At 36.2% G+C, this 21,591-nt stretch overlaps 1 protein-coding gene across 1 annotated transcript in view; it reads left to right on the plus strand.

The window, feature by feature from the left end:
* CCDC178 (coiled-coil domain containing 178) overlaps positions 1 to 21,591 on the plus strand; it is a 369,825-nt gene that overhangs the window by 74,627 nt on the left and 273,607 nt on the right. The window contains exon 9 of the mRNA XM_043444502.1: positions 7,514 to 7,667. Coding sequence (XP_043300437.1) covers positions 7,514 to 7,667 — 154 coding nt within the window. The remainder of the gene's footprint in view (positions 1 to 7,513; positions 7,668 to 21,591) is intronic.

Below are 21,591 nucleotides of genomic sequence, written 5' to 3' on the forward strand. Positions count from 1 at the left end.
TCGAGTATCTTCTCATGGCCTCTTTTTGTCTTCTTCTTCTGGGACTCCTATGATCCGAATGTTGGGGCATTTCACATTGTCCCAGAGGTCCCTGAGGTTGTTCTCATTTCTTTTGGTTCTTTTTTCTTTTTTCCTCTCTGCTTCATTTATTTCCACCATTTTATCTTCTACCTCACTTATCCTATCTTCTGCCTCCGTTATTCTACTGTTGGTTCCCTCCAGAGTGTTTTTGATCTCATTTATTGCATTATTCATTTTTAATTGACCCTTTTTTATTTCTTCTAGGTCCTTGTTAAACATTTCTTGCATCTTCTCAATCTTTGTCTCCAGGCTTTTTATCTGTAACTCCATTTTGTTTTCAAGATTTTGGATCATTTTTATTATCATTTTTCTAAATTCTATTTCAGGTAGATTCCCTATCTCCTCCTCTTTTTTTTTTTTTTTTGGCTTGGTGGGCATTTTTCATGTTCCTTTACCTGTTGGGTATTTCTCTGCCTTTTCATCTCATTTAGATTGCTGTGTTTGGAGTGGCCTTTCTGTATTCTGGTGGTCTGTGGTTCCTTTTTATTGTGGAGGTTTCTCCTATTGGGTGAGGTTGGACGATTGGCTTGTCAAGGTTTCTTGGTTAGGGAATCTTACATCGGTGTTCTGGTGTGTGGAACTGGATTTCTTCTCCCTGGAGTGCAATGGAATGCCCAGTAGTGAGTTTTAAGATGGGTCTGTGTGTTAGGTGTGACTTTGGGCAGCCTGTATGTTGACGCTCAGGGCTATGTTCCTGTGTTGCTGGAGAATTTGCATGGTATGTCTTGCTCTAAAACTTATTGGCTCTTGGGTGGTGGTTGGTTTCAGTGTGGGTATGGAGGCTTTTGATGATCTCTTATTACTTAATGTTCCCTGTAGTCAGCAGCTCTCTGGTGTTCTCAGGTTTTGGGCTTAAGTGTCCTGCCTCTGGATTTCAGTCTTATTCTTCCAGTAGCCTCAAGGCTTCTCCAACTATACAGCACTGATAATAAAAACTTCTAGGTTAATGGTGAAAAGATTCTCCACAGTGAGGGACACCCAGAGAGGTTCACAGAGTTACATGAAGAAGAGGAGAGGGAGGAAGGAGATAGAGATGAGCAGGAGGAGAAAAAGGGGGACTCAAGAGGAGACAGATCTACACAATACTCTTTTCCCTAAGTGTTCTCTGTAGCCCAGAACACCCACAGAGATTCACAGAATTGGATTGAGAAGATAAGGGGGAGGGAGGAAATAGAGGTGATCTGGGGGAGAAAAAGGCGAGTCAAAAGGGGGAGAGAGTAATCATCACACTCCTGAGTAAAAATGGGTACTGAATATTGGATTCTTAAATGTCCAAAATTGATATCAAACACTGGAAAAAAAAAGATTAAAAATCTGGAGTAGAGGTTAGACTCTTAAAAATACAGTTAAAAACAAAAACACAAAATTTAACAAATATATATGAAGTTCACTTTAAAAATAGGGTCTTTTTTTTTTTTTTGCCAGGTTATAGTGAAATGAAAATGAAATTTAAGGAGTAATAGAGGACTTTAAAAGGAAATAAAAGAAAAAAAAAGAAGAAAAAAATTTTTAATTAAAAAAATAGTAAAATATATATGAGAATGAAAATGAAAATTAAGGAGTAATAGGGGAGTAATAGAGGACTTGAAAAGAAAATAAAAGAAAATGAAAATTGAGGAGTAATAGGGAATTTTAAAAGAAAATAAAAAAATTTTTAAAAAGAAAAGAAAAAAATATTTTTTTAATTAAAAAAAAATAGTAAAAATATATCTAGGAATTTCTCTGGAGCTGTTGTGGGCAGTGTGGGTTCAGTTCAGTTTCAGATAGTTCCTTGTTCCAGCTTACACTTCTCGATATCTATAGGCCCCTTCCAGTGTAGTTGGTGTTACCTACAGGGATTTTAATCTGTTGCACCTGTCACTTCTGAAGCTGTTCCCTTTGTTTATTTGGCTTCTGTTTGCCGGTCTCTTCAGTGTCTAATTTCTGCCCTGACACAGGCAGGCGGAGGTGGTCTCTCTTTAGGTTCGCTTGTTCAGTCGAGCTGCGGGGAGGGAGGGGCGCTGCAGACAAATGTCACTGGCCTGTGTGGGGAGCACTTGCAGTGTTCCGGCCACACTGGGTTTGCCCCCGGTCACGGGTGTGTGCTTCCCGGTCTACACTGCTCAAGCTCCCGGCTGCTCTGTAGGGGGCGGGCCCTGCGTTGCGTGCAGTTCCAGTTTTCGGGTATTCCACAAAAACGCAGGCTCGGTTGGGCCTGCGTTTTGTGCCTTCCCCGGCCAAGCAGCTCAGGCAGCCAGGAGCTTGAGGAGTGCACTCTCCCCGGGTGTGGTGCGCCTTATCCCCTCCGCGGGCCCAGCCTCAGTTTCCGCTCGCAACGGTCAGGTGCTCCTTGTGTCTGTTCTGGGGGGCTGGTCTCTAGCCGCGAACTCCCAGCGGATGTCAACCATCCAGGATCTCAGGAAGTCTTTGGTTGGAAGCTGGGAGCCTGTTTGCAGTTTGGTAGGGGACGCCGTCTCTGGGGCCGAGTTTGCCCCTTTCCCCTCCCCCCTGCCTCCTGCCTCTGGTGGGGGATGGGCCGGTCTGCAGCCAGCTAGCTCTTCTCTGGGATCACTCAGTCCTTCCTTTGTTCTGCTAATGGCCCGCAGTGTGTTCGGTTAGCGCTTTTCACGGTTAATTTTCTCTCTCTCTCTTGCTGTCCCACAGTTTAAGTCGCCTTCTCAGGTTAGCTCCCTCCCATTGCCCTCAGGGCATTCGGGCCTGGTCCTTACCCTAAGCAATGCCGCCCACTCCTCTCCGTTCCGCCCCCACTTGCTGGTGGCGGATGCAGGCGTCTGGGGTACTTTTCTGCTGGGAGTTGCTTTTAAGCATGTAATCTGTGGATTTTATTTCTTTTTCATCCCAGTTAGGTTGCCCTCCAGGATTCAAAAACTTCCCCCAGACCCGCCAGTGAGAGGGTTTCCTGGTGTTTGGAAACTTCCTCTATTACAACTTCCTTCCTGGGATGGGTCTCCATCCCTAGATCTTTTGTCTCTCTTTTTATCTTTTATATTTTGTCCTACCTCCTTTCGAGGACAATGGGCTGCTTTTCTGAGCACCTGATGTCCTCTGCTAGCGATCAGAAGTTGTTTTGTGGAGTTTGTTCAGCATTCAAATGTTCTTTTGATGAATTTGTGGGGGAGAAAGTGGTCTCCCCGTCCTATTCCTCCGCCATCTTAGCTCCTCCCCACTGGATCCTTTCAAATTACTGTTTCTGCCCTGGATCCCACACTGTGTGAGGTTTTGTGTGTGCCATTTAAGAGTGAAATCTGTATTTCTCTAAGTTCTCTTGGACTCTGAAAGGTCAGCCCCCATGGCCTTCCAAGCTAAATGCTCTGGGAGGTTCCTCTTCCTGATGCAGGACTCCCAGGCTGAGGAGGTTGATGTGGGGCTCAGACCTGTTATTCTTCTAGGAGACTCTCTGCAATGTAATTATGTTCCAGTTTGTGGGACAGCCACCCAGGGGTATGGTAATTAACTCTATCATTAGTATGCTCCTCCTACTCATCTCAATGTGATTCCTTCATTATGTCTTTAGTTGTAGAAGATATTTTTTGGTAGGTTGGTCTTTTCACTGATGGTTGTTCAGCAGATAGTTGTGATTTTGGCGTGTGGAAAGGAGGTAAGCTCAGGGTCTTTCTACTCCATCATCTTGTCCTTTCTCAAAACATATATTACTTAATGAATGCAATCATTTTCATAACTCACCTGATTTATTATATTTGAGCTGTCATTCAGTTACATATATTTTCCAATTTTCTGCTGATCTAGGAAAGCCTTGTGCTGTGCTAAGTCGATTCAGTCGTGTCCAACTCTGTGCGACCCTATGGACTGCAGCCCACCATGCTCCTCTGTCCATGGGATTCTCAAGACAGGAGTACTGGTGTGGGTTGCCATGCCCTTCTCCAGGGGATCTTCCCCACCTAGAGATGTTTTCTGATTTGCCACTAATATAATAAAGCCTCAGCTGAGACAACTAGGGAGATTTGACTCTACCCTGTTTCTCCAGTCTGTTAGAAATATTCTCAGGATAATAGGAGAGGAGTAAGAGCAAGCAGCCATGAAATTAAAAGCTGCTTACTCCTTAGAAGGAAAGTTATGACCAATCTAGAGAGCATATTATAAAGCAGAGACATTACTTTGCCAACAAAGTTCCGTCTGGTCAAGGCTATGGTTTTACCAGTGGTCATGTATGGATGTGAGAGTTGGACCGTGAAGAAAGCTGAGCGCCGAAAATTGATGCTTTTGAACTGTGGTGTTGAAGAAGACTCTTGAGAGTCCCTTGGACTGCAAGGAGATCCAACCAGTCCATCCTGAAGGAGATCAGTCCTGGGTGTTCATTGGAAGGACTGATGCTGAAGCTGAAACTCCAGTACTTTGGCCACCTCATGCGAAGAGTTGACTCATTGGAAAAGACCCTATGCTGGGAGGGATTGGGGGCAGGAGGAGAAGGGGACGACAGAGGATGAGATGGCTGGATGGCATCACCGACTCAATGGGCATAAGTTTGAATAAACTCTGGGAGTTGGTGATGGACAGGGAGGCCTGGCGTGCTGCGATTCATGGGGTCGCAAAGAGTCGGACACGACTGAGCGACTGAACTGAACTGAAGAGCAAGCAGGCACACTCACACATGAACTTCGTAAGTCTCCGATTGCATCCCTTTTTGGTAACATTCAAATGACTATAGCAAGTCAAGTGACTAAGGTCAAAGTCGGTTAGACAAACCTACAAATTTATATGGCCAAAAAGTGGAGGCAGGAACTTCATTTGAGACTGTAATGCTCTCAATTTTCTGCACTCTTTTTCTTATTTTACTCTATTTCTTATTTTATCTTAAGCTGTTGATTATGTTTCTATATCTATCTCTTATCTTAATCATTTATCTATTTCTGTCTCTGTACATATACACCAAATGTATATTCAACATTTCATTAATCTATTTGGCACAAACAGATGTTCGTGCATATTAATTACAAATGAAACATTCTACATCTTGTAACATTTTCTAAAATTTTTGCTTCTCAATTTTGAATATAAAAATTAGCTGGTGATTTTTATGGATAACATTTAAATAGGGCCCAAAGGCATATTTTTATTAATTTCTTTACTCAATATTGTTTATCACACCATATAACTTACTTGTTAATTTTCTTCTCATTTTTAAGCATATTTTCTAAAAGTTCTGTTATAAGCATTAACGAGTCATAAATGATTTACTAAGTAAAATGTTAAAGGTATGTTTAATTTTCCTTCACTATTTTTTTAGTTTTTTGAGAATTAGTAGACATATAGAAACACAATTATGTGTGCTATCAAATACATAGATTGATGATTTTTATCTACATGTATATGTATATACATTCATGTCACCATGCCTCAGGTTTAGATATAAAAAGTTTCCAGCATATAGAATTTTTTTTATTTTCCTTCTCAGTTCATACCATTCCCTGAAAGAAGTAATCACCATTCTGACTTCTATCACCATGGTTAGTTTGGTCTGTTCTTGAATTCCATATAAGTGGAAACAGCATATATTCTTTTGTGTCTTGATTGCTCTACTTGTAGTAATTCTTTAAAGGTAAAATGATTCTTCCCATCTTATTCTTCTAAATTTATTTATGATTTAGCAAATAAAAGAATAATGAAATCTGAAGTATCAGTGGGGGCAACTTTGGCACTGAAAAATTCTTGAAAGGCTGAGGAATTGATCACATTAGTTAATGCTTTAAGAAATAGAGATGAAGAGATAACTAAGATAATACTTAGTTCTTGCATTTCACGGGGCAGGGCGACTGCTCGCTTCTTACTCAGTCAAAATCTATAGTTTATTATCTGCACTGGGGAAATGGATAACATTGAGAGAAGAAAAATTAACTTCAAATGAAGAAAATTGAACCACACATGTATGTTTTAAGTGCTGAGACTCCCAACCACTCATTTTTGATCTGGAAGAGCAATAGAATTCTGATAGGAAAACTGTACTCTCCAGGTTTGAAAGGGTAAAGAGGAATCTTCTTGCTCATTTGTTTGTTCCTTTAATTTTGATTTCTGTTGTAAGATTATATCTTTCAGTTTAATTTGACTTTACTCCTAAAATTAGAGTTAGTGCCTGAGAGGCTGGGTGAATTCGATAAACACACCATATATTTATTGGTCACTAGCATTTATTTTCTTGTGAATTCTTGTTTATCTTATCTGCTCATTTGTCTATTGGGTAATTCTCCATTCCATATTGCATTGTAGAATTTTATTACAAGCAAATGATTTACTCTTTAATCTCTTATATGGGTTTCAGGTAAATCTACCACTCTATTATTTTGCTTATGGTTTCTTTAAAAAGTTGGGCTTACCTGTATTCCTTGCTAATATTTTCTGCAAATGATATTTTTGTCACTTTCTCACTGTATTTTTTCATGCATTAAACTATAAGACCATACTTTAAAGTGACTTTTATATTTGGAACCCGTTTTCTTCCTACCAGATAAGATAAAGGATTATGTAGTTTTACAGATTAGCACTGGTCTTTTTTTGTGGAAGGTCGCCTAGGAATAAAAATCTCCTCGGCAATTACTCTTCCTTAAGTAAGCCCCTTATTTCCCAGAACTGCAGTTTCCTCCTTTTGGCTACTGTGACCGTCAGGGAGACAAGACAGTAAACCAGAGGTTTATATATTTTTTAAGTTTTTTAAAGATTCTTTTTTTAATGTGGACCATTTTCCCCCCAAACTTATTTATTTTGAATTGAAGGAAAATTGCTTCCTAATATTGTGTTGGCCTCTGTCACACATCAGCAGGAATCAACCACAGGTATCCATGTGTCCCCTCCGTCTAAGCCTTCCTCCCACCTCCCACCCCTTCCCACCACTCTTGATGTGGACTATTTTTAAAGTTTTACTGAATTTGATACAACATCATTTCTGTTTTCTGGTTTTGTTCTTTGGCTGTGAGGCATGTAGGATATTAGCTCTCTGACCAGGGATCAAACCCGCACCCTACTGCCCTGGAAGGCGAAGTCTTAACCACTGGACTGCCTAGGAAGTCCCAGCGCTTTAATAATGTATGGTCTTTCCCCTTTTACAGCTTCTTCTCTTCTCTTCCTTTTTTCTGCTTTTTAAAAATTGCCCTTCATAACCCTGTACCATCAAGGCTCTGAATCAAAGGTGCTGCTTAGGTCTCTCACTTGAAATCAAATCAAATGGTGGCTTATTTAAAAAATGCACACATCATTCACTTTTCTTTCAGTTCTTTCCATCAGAAACATAATTTTTTTTTCCTCCCTATTTATTTCTTTATATCTAAGTAGTACTTTTCAGGAGCTTCTTTGGGTTGAAAAACCTTTAGGAATAGATAAATTCTGTTGGTCTACATTGTTAAGTCAGGAGCAAATTCAAATAAAATTTAAGATATAGTTTCCCCTTCAATGTGGATAAAGTCAACTGTGTTTTTTCTCTTAGGAAAGAGATAGAAAAACTCAGCAATCTGTTTAATTTCTACTGTACATCAATACAAGATATTAATATTAATATTGAGGAGAATGAAGAGGCAGTGACGGAAGTATTGAGGGAAACAAAGTCATCAAAAAATGAATTAGCTGCTTTAGAAAAAACGGTAAGTTTTCATAATTAACATTTAAAAAAATACTGACATAAGCTTTGTACTATGGCTACTTGGACTTGTAATATAGTGTATTTTTTTCTATATTAATATATATATATTAATATTGAACCACCAATATATAATATAATATATATATATATAATATATAATATTGAACCACCTATGTCACTATGGGGCTTCCTTATTATTTTGTGTGTATCTCTCGTTCTATTCTCTTTTTGTTTCCTCTAATTAATCTTTATCTCAATACTTAATGTCTACATTAATAAACTTATATAATGAGTTTTGATTATCTATTATGATGACTCCCCTAATCTTATATTTCCTTTTGAGTTTCAGGTTATTCTTTTATTAGAGTTATAATTGGAATCACATTCATTTATGGATTATATGATGGGGATATGAGATCTTTATGATGGGATCCTTAAACATAAACATGATCTATCTCTCCATTTATTTGGGTAGTTTTACTAAATTGGACCTTAACCAATTTCTTAGAACTTTGTCAAAGGCAAGCTCTGTCTTCAAAATCTTCTGTGATCATTCTTAGACAAATTAACCCTTCTGTCTCCACTGAATATTAAGTTGATTTTTAATGTAGATTTTTTTTTAAATACAGATAGTATTTGCAGTATATATTATTTATATTTCCTTAAGACTGATTTGTTTAATACTATATAGGTAACTTGCATAAATTTTTGGTTTTGGAAAAATGTTTTCTCTGATAGTAGAGTGCAGTTCTAAATAGGATTATTTTGTGAACTGTGATAGTTGTGCTATTTAACTGTTTTATATTTCTGATTTATTTTCTGACTAATGTATCAATTGCTATGAAAGCTATATTAAAATATATCTCAGTATGATAGTGTATTTCTTTATTATTTCTTAATTATTTTGCCTTATATAGTTTGAAACCATATTTTTAGATGAAACTCACTTTAGAATGTTTAGAGTTAATTTTTTTCTTAAGATGTGTTTTATTTACATGTTTTGGGGCTACTAATTGTTAGAATTTTTGGAACACATATTACATTTACTAGATGTGAAGCATAATCAATCAATACCATTAGATTCTTCATGAACAGTTTAAGGGCCATATGATCTTTTCCTGACATATATTCAATTTTTCATGTTATGTCTACATATTTAATAATTCCTATGTTAAGATAATTTCTTATTAATTTATACAATAAATGTTTGATAATATTCCAAATGTAACACACAGCTCTTTCTGTTTATCAGACATCTCTGATTTGGTACTGTTTTGTTTCTTGTTACTAAAGTATATCTTCTATAAGCTTCTTTAGTGAGTTAGATTTAAAATTCTTAGAATTTTCTTTCCCTGAAAATTTTGTATTTTGTTCTTATTTAGGCAGTGTAGGGAATATGCACCTGAATTAAAATTGGAGTGACTTACACCACTGCATAGGCAATGTATAATAATGCAGAAATAAGCACGCCTGAAAACCCTGAAACACACTGGACTGAAGTGTCAGAAGGGATGAGGTGGGATAAGGGAGTTGGAAGAAACTGATCTAAAATAGGTAGATTTAGATCCACCCTATGAGCTCATGGGCTGCAGCACACTAGGCTTCCCTGTCCATCACACTATCTGCCAAGTTTGCTCAAACTAATGTCCATTGAGTTGGTGATGCCATCAGCCAACCTCATTCTCTGTTGCCCCCTTTTCCTCCTGCCGTCAATCTTTCCCAGCATCAGGGTCTTTTCCAATAAGTCGGCTCTTCCCATTAAGTGGCCAAATTATTGGAGCTTTAGCATCAGTCCTTTCAGGGAATTTTCCAGGGAATTCCCAATATTCCAGGGAATATTCAGGGTTGATTTCCTTTCGGATTGACTGGTTTGATCTTCTTGCTGTCCAAGGGACTCTCAAGAGTCTTCTCCAGTACCCTAGTTTGAAAGCATCAATTATTCAGTGCTCAGCCTTCTTTATGGTCCAACTCTCACATCCATGCATGATTACTGCAAAAACCATAGCTTTAACTATATGGATCTTTGTTGACAAAGTGATATCATGGGCTTTTTAATACACTGTCTTGGTTTGTCATAGCTTTTCTTCCAAAGAGCAAGCATCTCTTAATTTCATGGCTGCGGTTACTGTCCACAGTGATATTGGAGCCAAGAAAATGAAATCTGTCACTGTTCCTACTTCCCCATCTATTTGCCAAGGGACTCTCAAGAGTCTTCTCCAACACCATAGTTCAAAAGCATCAATTCTTCACTGCTCAGCTTTCTTTATAATTCAGCTCTCACATCCATACGTGACTGCTGGAAAAACCATAGCTTTAACTAGGCTGACCTTTGTCAGTAAAGTAATGTCTCTGCTTTTTAATATATTGTCTAGGTTGGTCATAGCTTTTCTTTCAGGGAGCAAACATCTTTTAATTTCATGGCTGCAGTCACCATCTGCAGTGATTTTGGAGCCCAAGAGAATAAAGTCTGTCACTGTTTCCATTGTTTCCCCATCTGTTTGCCATGAAGTGATGGGACCGGATGCCATGATCTCAGTTTTTTGAATGCTGAGTTTTAAGCCAAATTTTTCAGTCTCCTTTTCAGCTTCATCAAGAGGCTCTTTAGTTTCTCTTCACTTTCTGCCATAGGGTGGCGACATCTGCATATCTGAGGTTATTGATGTTTCTTCTGGCAATCTTGATTCCAAACTGAGCTTCAACCAGCCCCACATTTCACATGATGTACTCTGCATATAAGTTAAATAAGCAGAGTGATGATATACAGCCTTGACGTAGTCCTTCCCAATTTTGAACCAGTTCGTTGTTCATATCCAGTTCTAGCTTTACTTCTTGACCCGCATACAGATTTCTAAGGAGGCAGGTGAAGTGTCAGTGTTTAACTCTGCTCATCCTCTTAGTCCTGCTGCTGTCTGGCTGAATCCTCTCATTTTAAACTTCAACACTTTGAAAGGAGACAAATTCTTGGGACTTGAGGGAAAATCACTTTACCGTGAGTCTGGATAACACTTGATGAGGTGGAATGTAGTAGAGTGCAGACGTTGAAATAAAATGTAGCGTTGCCAAATAGTTATGAGCTCAGTTTTCTAATCATGTTGAAATTTATCATTTATAAAAATGTCATTTAATAAAATATTGTCAAAAAGGGAAAATTTATTCACTAAACCTAAAAGTAACTTTCTTAATTTTTTTGATCATTTCTAAAAATGGCAAGTCTGGTCCTTCATAACATAATATTATTTGGATGAGATATTATGAATGTACTTACAGGTTAGTAATGTTTTTCAATTATAGAAATCATTTGTGAACTGTCATACTTTATAGAGATGATGAGAGCATGTTGAAGTTTAGATATATTTTTTCTGTGTTTTGCTCATTATAAAAAACCTTTGAGCTGTATTTTCAAAGTGGGCATATTAAACACTCAATAAAAAGCAATGTCGTGCATCATTTCCTGGCATTGTTTTTTGGTATGCAATCAGCACTTTTAGTTCAAGAGAAAAATAAAAGATTTGTGCTGCCTGATTGCACACAATGTAACTGATCTTTTAAAATTCCAGGGCATATCATACTTTCAATTTATTTTATTTTTTTCATGCTTTCAAGTTAGAATCTTTACTTCATTAATGTACACTTTTCTGTATTTGTGTTGTCACTGTATCTAGGAAAACAAATTTTTCCCTTCTCATTTCTACAAACAATAGCTCCTATTAAGTAGAAAACATTTTAAAATTGGTTAAGTACTTTAAAAATGTTGTCAAGATCAAATTCGTTTTAAATGTAAAAATAAAGCTGCTTTACTATGATTTTTCCCAATGTTTTCTTTGAAGTCTACTTCTCCCATAGCTTAGGAATTTTTTTTAATATCATTATCTGCAATTCTTTGTTTCTTGTAGTATTAAAGAAACAGCCATCTACAGTTCATTTTATCCAATCACTCAATAAAGTAATACAAAAATCACTTTTAAAGATACAGAAATTCTTTGTGATTTTCATATTTTTTGAACAATTATAGGTGTATGAAAATTTAATTTCTAATATACTTTACAGTTAATGGTTGTAAATAAGTGAATACTTTTGTATATGTGTGATATTTTTATATTTTTGGATGTTGTCTTTTTAGTAGAAATTTAATATTTATTGCCAAATTATTGATCTAGGGTACTATAACTGTAAATTCAAATACAAAAAATACCCATTACAATATACCTTTTGATTAATATTTTATCTCAAAATCTTTCAAATTAAATAATTTTGTATTAAAAATAAGCCAGCAATGATTATTGATGCTATTAATTTACTAAATAGGAAACCACTCTAAAAAAAGATAAGTGGGACTTCCCTGATGGTCCAGGTATATGGACTCTGCTTCCCCTGCAGGGGGACACGGGTTCTATCTCTAGTAAGAGAACTAAGATTCCTCATGTCGTGTGGTAGGGCCAAAAAATAAAAAATAATTTTTAAAAAAGAGCTTTAAGGAGAAAAGAAGCTGAGTGATTTTTCTCATACAAACAAAGTTGTGTTACAGCGAAACTGCAATACAATTTTTTCTTATTGTTTTATTATATAGTTTTTATGAGTTATATGGATAAAATGTGGTAATGTATAAAATTACACATTGCTAGTTTTTTAGCCATAAGATTTTTCATCTCTTTTTATTTTATTGTGTGGCTTATGTATAAAATATTAAGAAACATCTATGAATTTGGCTTTCTTTATTTAAATTTTTATTTTAGAGAAATAGTTCATGTTATCTAAATATTGATTTCAAACATATTCTTGCTATCATTTTAAAGATTTTAAAAGTATACTCAGGTTATAAAATCTATCAGGAATAGATGATTACTTACACAGAATACTTTGTAAGCATCTGTGAAGATGATTTGAAATGGTTTCTCACTTGACCTATTGAAACAATGTATTATATTAAAATTAAACCATTTTAAAATTCCTGGGGTGAACTCTGCTTGGTTATGGTTTATTGTTCTTTTAATTTACTGCTGAGTTTGATTTGTAATTATTTTATTTAGGATTTTACATCCATATTCATAAATCAGTCTGTATTGCAGTGTACTTAATTTGTGCTGTATTTGACAGATTTTCTTATCAGGATTAGGCTGGCTTTTTAAATGAATTGTGAAGCTTTTCTTCCTTTCTTATTACCTGGAGAATTAATATAGATTTAAGTAAACTTCTTCAAACTTTAATAGGATACCTTGGTGAAAAATGATTATTGTTTTTATTTTTTTAGATTGTTTGAATTATTGCTTTATTTTTATGGACAGTTGTTTTACTTTGTCATGATTAGTTTTATTAAGATATATATTTCTCCTTGATATCTCTTTATAATTTCTGATGGACCAAGAAATAATCAAAGTGGGTTAAAATTTTCAAATCTAATATAACATGGTATAAAATTGCTCTTTTATACTCTTATCTCTTATTTTTAATTATATGTGTATTTTTCACTTTCTAAATAAGATTCTTCAAATTTTTAAAAATTGAATTAAAAAGTAGAGGTGACTCTTGGATTAGCAATTCTACAGTCTTCCAGCTTCTGAAATATTAATGTATGTTTCTGTAGTTATAATTTTCTTTTTATTTCTTTAGGTTTATTCTCTGTATTTTTACTTTCCACCTCCTTGTTTTGAATGCTTCATGTTTTTGTTTTTAAATCTTACCCTAAGATATATTGCATTTCTTGTTGTACTTTGCAGGAAAAGCCCTTGAAAGGATTTTCTGTGTTCATTGTTTCTATTTCTCTCCTTACATTCCCACTTTAGATGATTCCCAGTCAGGCTTTCACCATTACACTACACTGTAATTGCTACTAATGGATCCTATTTTCTTCTTTACTATCCTCATAAAATCTGGTGGAATTCATTACACAAACTATTATCTTAAATTATTTTATACACTTTTTAAATGGCACAAATACTTAATGTTTATCCCTTAAAGTTTAGAATACACTCATGTGAAGAGCAGAAATTACTGATCTATGATCTAACTATTTAAATGTAGTCACTGTTAATACTTTGTTTTATATAGACAGACCTTATGATATTTTGAAAGGATATTATCATATGCATAGAATAACTGATGACGTTTCTCCCTATATAAAAACTTACTTACTGCAAAATCATATTTTAAAATACAACTTTAATGATTGAGGGTTTCCTAGACTCTTATTATTGCACATTTAAGATGTTTTCAGTTTTTAGGTATTGTAAACAAAGCTGTGATAAATGTCTCTAAAACTTTTAAATATTAATACAAGTCCTTATTTTAACAAAAATATTTTATTTATTTATTTTTTTATTTTTAATTTATTTTTAATTGGAGGTTAGTTGCTTTACAAGTTGTGATGGTTTCTGCTGTTACAGCAGCGAGAATCAGTCATAATTACATAGATATATTTCCCCTCCCTCTTGAGCCTCCCTCCCAGCCCCGCATCTCGCCCTCAGGTCATCACAGAGCACCAGGCTGAGCTCCTGGTGCTTAGACAGCAGCTTCCCGCTAGCACATAGGGTGGTGTATATATGTCAATGCTACTTTCTCGGTTTGATCGGTAGTTTTTTTTGTTGTTTTTTTTTTTAATTTTTTTTTCTTTTTTTATTTTATTTTATTTTTTTATTAGTTGGAGGCTAATTACTTCACAACATTTCAGTGGGTTTTGTCATACATTGATATGAATCAGCCATAGATTTACACGTATTCCCCATCCCGATCCCCCCTCCCACCTCCCTCTCCACCCGATTCCTCTGGGTCTTCCCAGTGCACCAGGCCCGAGCACTTGTCTCATGCATCCCACCTGGGCTGGTGATCTGTTTCACCATAGATAGTATACATGCTGTTCTTTTTGAAAATTCCCACCCTCACATTCTCCCACAGAGTTCAAAAGTCTGTTCTGTATTTCTGTGTCTCTTTTTCTGTTTTGCATATAGGGTTATCGTTACCATCTTTCTAAATTCCATATATATGTGTTAGTATGCTGTAATGTTCTTTATCTTCCTGGCTTACTTCACTCTGTATAAGGGGCTCCAGTTTCATCCATCTCATTAGGACTGGTTCAAATGAATTCTTTTTAACGGCTGAGTAATATTCCATGGTGTATATGTACCACAGCTTCCTTATCCATTCATCTGCTGATGGGCATCTAGGTTGCTTCCATGTCCTGGCTATTATAAACAGTGCTGCGATGAACATTGGGGTGCACGTGTCTCTTTCAGATCTGGTTTCCTCAGTGTGTATGCCCAGAAGTGGGATTGCTGGGTCATATGGCAGTTCTATTTCCAGTTTTTTAAGAAATCTCCACACTGTTCTCCATAGCGGCTGTACTAGTTTGCATTCCCACCAACAGTGTAAGAGGGTTCCCTTTTCTCCACACCCTCTCCAGCATTTATTGCTTGTAGACTTTTGGATAGCAGCCATCCTGACTGGCGTGTAATGGTACCTCATTGTGGTTTTGATTTGCATTTCTCTGATAATGAGTGATGTTGAGCATCTTTTCATGTGTTTGTTAGCCATCTGTATGTCTTCTTTGGAGAAATGTCTGTTTAGTTCTTTGGCCCATTTTTTGATTGGGTCATTTATTTTTCTGGAATTGAGCTGCAGGAGTTGCTTGTATATTTTTGAGATTAATCCTGTTGTCTGTTCTTCATTTGCTATATTTTTCTCCCAATCTGAGGGTGTCTTTTCACCTTTACTTATAGTTTCCTTTGTAGTGCAAAAGCTTTTAAGTTTCATTAGATCCCATTTGTTTAGTTTTGCTTTTATTCCAATATTCTGGGAGGTGGGTCATAGAGGATCTTGCTGTGATTTATGTCAGAGAGTGTTTTGCCTATGTTCTCCTCTAGGAGTTTTATAGTTTCTGGTCTTACATTTAGATCTTTAATCCATTTTGAGTTTATTTTGTGTATGGTGTTAGAAAGTGTTCTAGTTTCATTCTTTTACAAGTGGTTGACCAGTTTTCCCAGCACCACTTGTTAAAGAGGTTGTCTTTTTTCCATTGTATATCCTTGCCTCCTTTGTCAAAGATAAGGTGTCCATAGGTTCGTGGATTTATCTCTGGGCTTTCTATTCTGTTCCATTGGTCTATATTTCTGTCTTTGTGCCAGTACCACACTGTCTTGATGACTGTGGCTTTGTAGTAGAGTCTGAAGTCAGGCAGGTTGATTCCTCCAGTTCCATTCTTCTTTCTCAAGATTACTTTGGCTATTCGAGGTTTTTTGTATTTCCATACAAATTGTGAAATTCTTTGGTCTAGTTCTGTGAAAAATACCGTTGGTAGCTTGATAGGGATTGCATTGAATCTATAGATTGCTTTGGGTAGAATAGCCATTTTGACAATATTGATTCTTCCAATCCATGAACACGGTATGTTTCTCCATCTGTTTGTGTCCTCTTTGATTTCTTTCATCAGTGTTTTATAGTTTTCTATGTATAGGTCTTTTGTTTCTTTAGGTAGATATACTCCTAAGTATTTTATTCTTTTTGTTGCAATGGTGAATGGTATTGTTTCCTTAATTTCTCTTTCTGTTTTTTCATTGTTAGTATATAGGAATGCAAGGGATTTCTGTGTGTTAATTTTATATCCTGCAACTTTACTATATTCATTGATTAGCTCTAGTACTTTTCTGGTAGAGTCTTTAGGGTTTTCTATGTAGAGGATCATGTCATCTGCAAACAGCGAGAGTTTCACTTCTTCTTTTCCTATCTGGATTCCTTTTACTTTTTTTTCTGCTCTGATTGCTGTGGCCAAAACTTCCAACACTATGTTGAATAGCAGTGGTGAGAGTGGGCACCCTTGTCTTGTTCCTGATTTCAGGGGAAATGCTTTCAATTTTTCACCATTGAGGGTGATGCTTGCTGTGGGTTTGTCATATATAGCTTTTATTATGTTGAGGTATGTTCCTTCTATTCCTGCTTTTTTGGAGAGTTTTAATCATAAATGAGTGTTGAATTTTGTCAAAGGCTTTCTCTGCATCTATTGAGATAATCATATGGTTTTTATCTTTCAATTTGTTAATGTGGTGTATTACATTGATTGATTTGTGGATATTAAAGGATCCTTGCATTCCTGGGATAAAGCCCACTTGGTCATTGTGTATGATTTTTTAAATATGTTGTTGGATTCTGTTTGCTAGAATTTTGTTAAGGATTTTTGCATTATGTTCATCAGTGATATTGGCCTGTAGTTTCTTTTTTTGTGGCATCTTTGTCTGTTTTGGAATTTAGGGTGAATGGTGGCCTCATTAGAATGAGTTTGTTAAGTTTACCTTCTTCTGCAATTTTCTGGAAGAGTTTGAGTAAGATATGTGTTAGCTCTTCTCTAAATTTTGTAGAATCAGCTGTGAAGCCATCTGGTCCTGGGCTTTTGTTTGCTGGAAGATTTCTGATTACAGTTTCGATTTCTTGCTTGTGATGGGTCTGTTAAGATCTTCTATTTCTTCCTGGTTCAGTTTTGGAAAGTTATACTTTTCTAAGAATTTGTCCATTTCTTCCAAGTTGTCCATTTTATTGGCATAGAGCTGCCGGTAGTAGTCTCTTATGATCCTTTGTATTTCAGTGTTGTCTGTTGTGATCTCTCCATTTTCATTTCTAATTTTGTTAATTTGGTTCTTCTCTCTTTGTTTCTTAATGAGTTCTTGCTAATGGTTGTGTTCAATTTTGTTTATTTCAAACCAGCTTTTAGCTTTGTTGATTTTTTGCTATGGTCTCTTTAGCTTTTTCTTTTGCTTCTTTTGCATTTATTTCTGCCCTAATTTTAAGATTTCTTTCCTTCTACTAACCCTGGGGTGCTTCATTTCTTCCTTTTCAAGTTGCTTTAGGTGTAGAGTTAGGTTATTTATTTGACTTTTTTCTTGTTTCTTGAGGTAAGCCTGTAATGCTATGAACCTTCCCCTTAGCACTGCTTTTACAGTGTCCCATAGGTTTTGGGTTGTTGTGTTTTCATTTTCATTCATTTCTATACATATTTTGATTTCTTTTTTGATTTCTTCTATGATTTGTTGGTTATTCAGAAGCGTGTTATTTAGCCTCCATATGTTTGAATTTTTAACAATTTTTTTCCTGTAATTGAGATCTAATCTTACTGCACTGTGGTCAGAAAAGATGACTGGAATGATTTCAATTTTTTTGAATTTTCCAAGACCAGATTTATGGCCCAGGATGTGATCTATTCTGGAGAAGGTTCCGTGTGCACTTGAGAAAAAGGTGAAGTTGATTGTTTTGGGGTGAAAAGTCCTATAGATATCAATTAGGTCTAGCTGGTCCATTGTGTCATTTAAAGTTTGTGTTTCCTTGTTAATTTTCTGTTTAGTTGATCTATCCATAGTTGTGAGTGGGGTATTAAAGTCTCCCACTATTATTGTGTTACTATTAATTTGCTCTTTCATACTCGTTAGTGTTTGCTGTACATATTGCGGTGCTCCTATGTTGGGTGCATATATATTTATAATTGTTATATCTTCTTCTTGGATTGATCCTTAGATCATTATGTAGTGTCCTTCTTTGTCTCTTTTCACATCCTTTATTTGAAAGTCTATTTTATCTGATATGAGTATTGCGACTCCTGCTTTCTTTTGGTCTCCATTTGCATGAAATATTTTTTTCCAGCCCTTCGCTTTTAGTCTGTCTGTGTCTCTTGTTTTGAGGTGGGTTTCTTGTAGACAGCATATATAGGGGTCTTGTTTTTGTATCCATTCAGCCAATCTTTGTCTTTTGGTTGGGGCATTCAACCCATTTACATTTAGGGTAATTATTGATAGGTGTGGTCCCGTTGCCATTTACTTTGTTGTTTTGGGTTCACATTTATACAACCTTTCTGCATTTCCTGTCTAGAGAAGATCCTTTAGCATTTGTTGAAGAGCTGGTTTGGTGGTGCTGAATTCTCTCAGCTTTTGCTTATCTGTAAAGCTTTTGAATTCTCCTTCATATCTGAATGAGATCCTTGCTGGGTACAGTAATCTAGGTTGTAGGTTATTCTCTTTCATTACTTCAGACGTCCTGCCATTCCCTTCTGGCCTGGAGGGTTTCTATTGATAGATCAGCTGTTATCCTTATGGAATCCCTTTGTGTGTTATTTGTTGTTTTTCCCTTGCTGCTTTTAATATTTGTTCTTTGTGTTTGATCTTTGTTAGTTTGATTAATATGTTTCTTGGGGTGTTTCGCCTTGGGTTTATCCTGTTTGGGACTCTCTGGGTTTCTTGGACTTGAGTGGCTATTTCCTTCCCCATTTTAGGGAAGTTTTCAGCTATTATCTCCTCGAGTATTTTCTCATGGCCTTTCTTTTTTTTTTTTTTTTCTGGAACTCCTATGATTCGAATGTTGGGGCGTTTCACAGTGTCCCAGAGGTCCCTGAGGTTGTCCTCATTTCTTTTGATCCTTTTTTCTTTTTCCTCTCTGCTTCATTTATTTCCACCATTTTATCTTCTACCTCACTTATCCTATCTTCTGCCTCCGTTATTCTACTCTTGGTTCCCTCCAGAGTGTTTTTGATCTCATTCATTGCATTATTCATTTTTAATTGACTCTTTTTTATTTCTTCTAGGTCTTTATTAAACATTTCTTGCATCTTTTCAATCTTGTCTCCAGGCTATTTATCTGTAACTCCATTTTGTTTTCAAGATTTTGGATCATTTTTATTTTCATTATTCTAAATTCTTTTTCAGGTAAGATTCCCTATCTCCTCCTCTTTTGTTTGGCTTGGTGGGCATTTTTCATGTTCCTTTACCTGTTGGGTATTTCTTTGCCTTTTCATCTTGTTTAGATTGCTGTGTCTGGAGTGGGCTTTCTGTATTCTGGAGGTCTGTGGTTCCTTTTTATTGTGGGAAGATTCACCCAGTGGGTCGGGTAGACGATTGGCTTGTCAAGGTTCCTGGTTAGGGAAGCTTGCGTCAGTGTACTGGTGCGTGGAACTTGATTTCTTCTTTTTGGAGAGCAATGGAGTGCCCAGTAATGAGTTTTGAGATGGGTCTATGTGTTAGGTGTGACCTTGGGCAGCCTGTATGTTGATGTTCGGGGCTATGTTCCTGCGTTGCTGGAGAATTTGCGCGGTATGTCTTGCTCTAAAACTTATTGGCTCTTGGGTGGTGGTTGGTTTCAGTGTAGGTATGGAGACTTTTGGACGGTCACTTATTACTTAAAGTTCCATGTAGTCAGGAGTTTTCTGGTGTTCTCAGGTTTTGGGCTTAAGTCTCCTGCCTCTGGATTTCAGTTTTATTCTTCCTGTAGTCTCAGGACTTCTCCAACTATACAGCCCTGATAAGAAAACTTCTAGGTTAATGGCTAAAAGATTCTCCCCCGTTAGGGACACCCAGAGAGGTTCACAGAGTTACATGAAGAAGAGGAGAGGGAGGAGGGAGATAGAGATGAACAGGAGGAGAAAAAGGGGGACTCAAGAGGAGAGAGACAGATCTACGCAGCTGTCTGTTCCCAGAGTGTTCTCCATAGCCCAGTCACCTACAAAGATTCACAGAATTGGATTGGGAAGAGAAGGGGAAAGGAGGAAATAGAGGTGTTCTGAGGTAGAAAACAGAGAGTCAAGATTGGGAGAGAATAATCTTCGGTTTTAAAATAGGGCTTCTCTTCTTTTTTTTTTTTTAACAAAAATATTTTAATGGAAAAATAATAAAAGCTGAATTGTGCCAGTGTTAATTCAAGTAAAAACCATATGCCTTATATCTCTGATAAGGCTTACATGCTTTACCTGCATTTTCATATTTTTTTCCAAAATTCTGAAAACTTTTCACTTTGCCCTTTTTACAGCTCACTTTTTAATGAAAATATTTCTGTTAATTGAATTAATTGTTCTTATCTTCAGTTAATGTACATGTAGCACTTGTCTCTGGAAACTTTATTCTCTTGGCTTTTGGAACACACACTATTCTTGTTTCTTCTTACTTTTCTGGAAGCTTGTTCTCAGCTTCCTTCACCCATTTCTCTTTATGTCCCCAGATTCCAAACATCTGAGATTCCAAGGGCTTAGTCTTTTATTATAAGCTCTGTATATCTAACTGCCAACTCAATCTCCCTTTAGATGTCTAGTGGGTATCTCAGACTTTACTTTTTGAAAATTAAACTTGATATCCAGTTTCTTCATAACCTGCAGTTCGAGTTTATTGCTGTTCAGTCCTTGCAGTTTTTCAGACCAAGTCCCTCAAAATACATGTTAAAATTACATATCATTTATATTGTGAATGACTTGTCCAAAGATGCATATATTCAGTTTTCATAGGTCATTACAATTTTTTTCCAAAGTAGTTATACATTTTCTACTCAGACCACCATATATGAGTATTCCAGACTCAGATTAGCATCATCATCTAATATTATCTTTTATTTATATTTAACTATAAGACTTTTGTTGAATTTATCCTGTTGTGGCTTCAAATCTGCATTTCTCTGATGACTCATGAGGTTGAGAATTTTTAAAGCAATTCATGTATAATGTTGTTTTAGTCTCTCATAGTGTTGGACTCAGATTTCTCCTCCACATTATGGTTGTGACCTTCAGTTTACACCTTTTAGATACTCAATTATCTTATCTGAAAAACTAGATATGTGTTAATTTAATATGTTAATACCCTACAGGAGAGATTAGGGATTAAGGTGTTGATTAAAGGGGAAGTACTTCATTCACTTGTCAAAATTATTCACTGAATTAGTTCAGACTACCAAATACACATGCCTGCTCTCAAATCTGTAAATGGATGATCAACCATTTTTCTCTAATATGGGCTTTTCTAAAATCTCCGCTTTCCTTGTGAATTCAGTTAGAACTTCATGTCTTCCGGGGTGAAAAATTCATGGCTTAGGAGAAAATTTTCTGGGAAGACATTTTGTACTGGGAGAGCTCTGTATCAAAAAAATAGAGGCATCCTTGCAAATGGAGTCACACAAAAAACTAACAGATAGGTCAGATAATG

The sequence above is a fragment of the Cervus canadensis genome, chromosome 23 (assembly GCF_019320065.1).
Source record: "Cervus canadensis isolate Bull #8, Minnesota chromosome 23, ASM1932006v1, whole genome shotgun sequence".
NCBI classification, from domain to species: domain Eukaryota; kingdom Metazoa; phylum Chordata; class Mammalia; order Artiodactyla; family Cervidae; genus Cervus; species Cervus canadensis.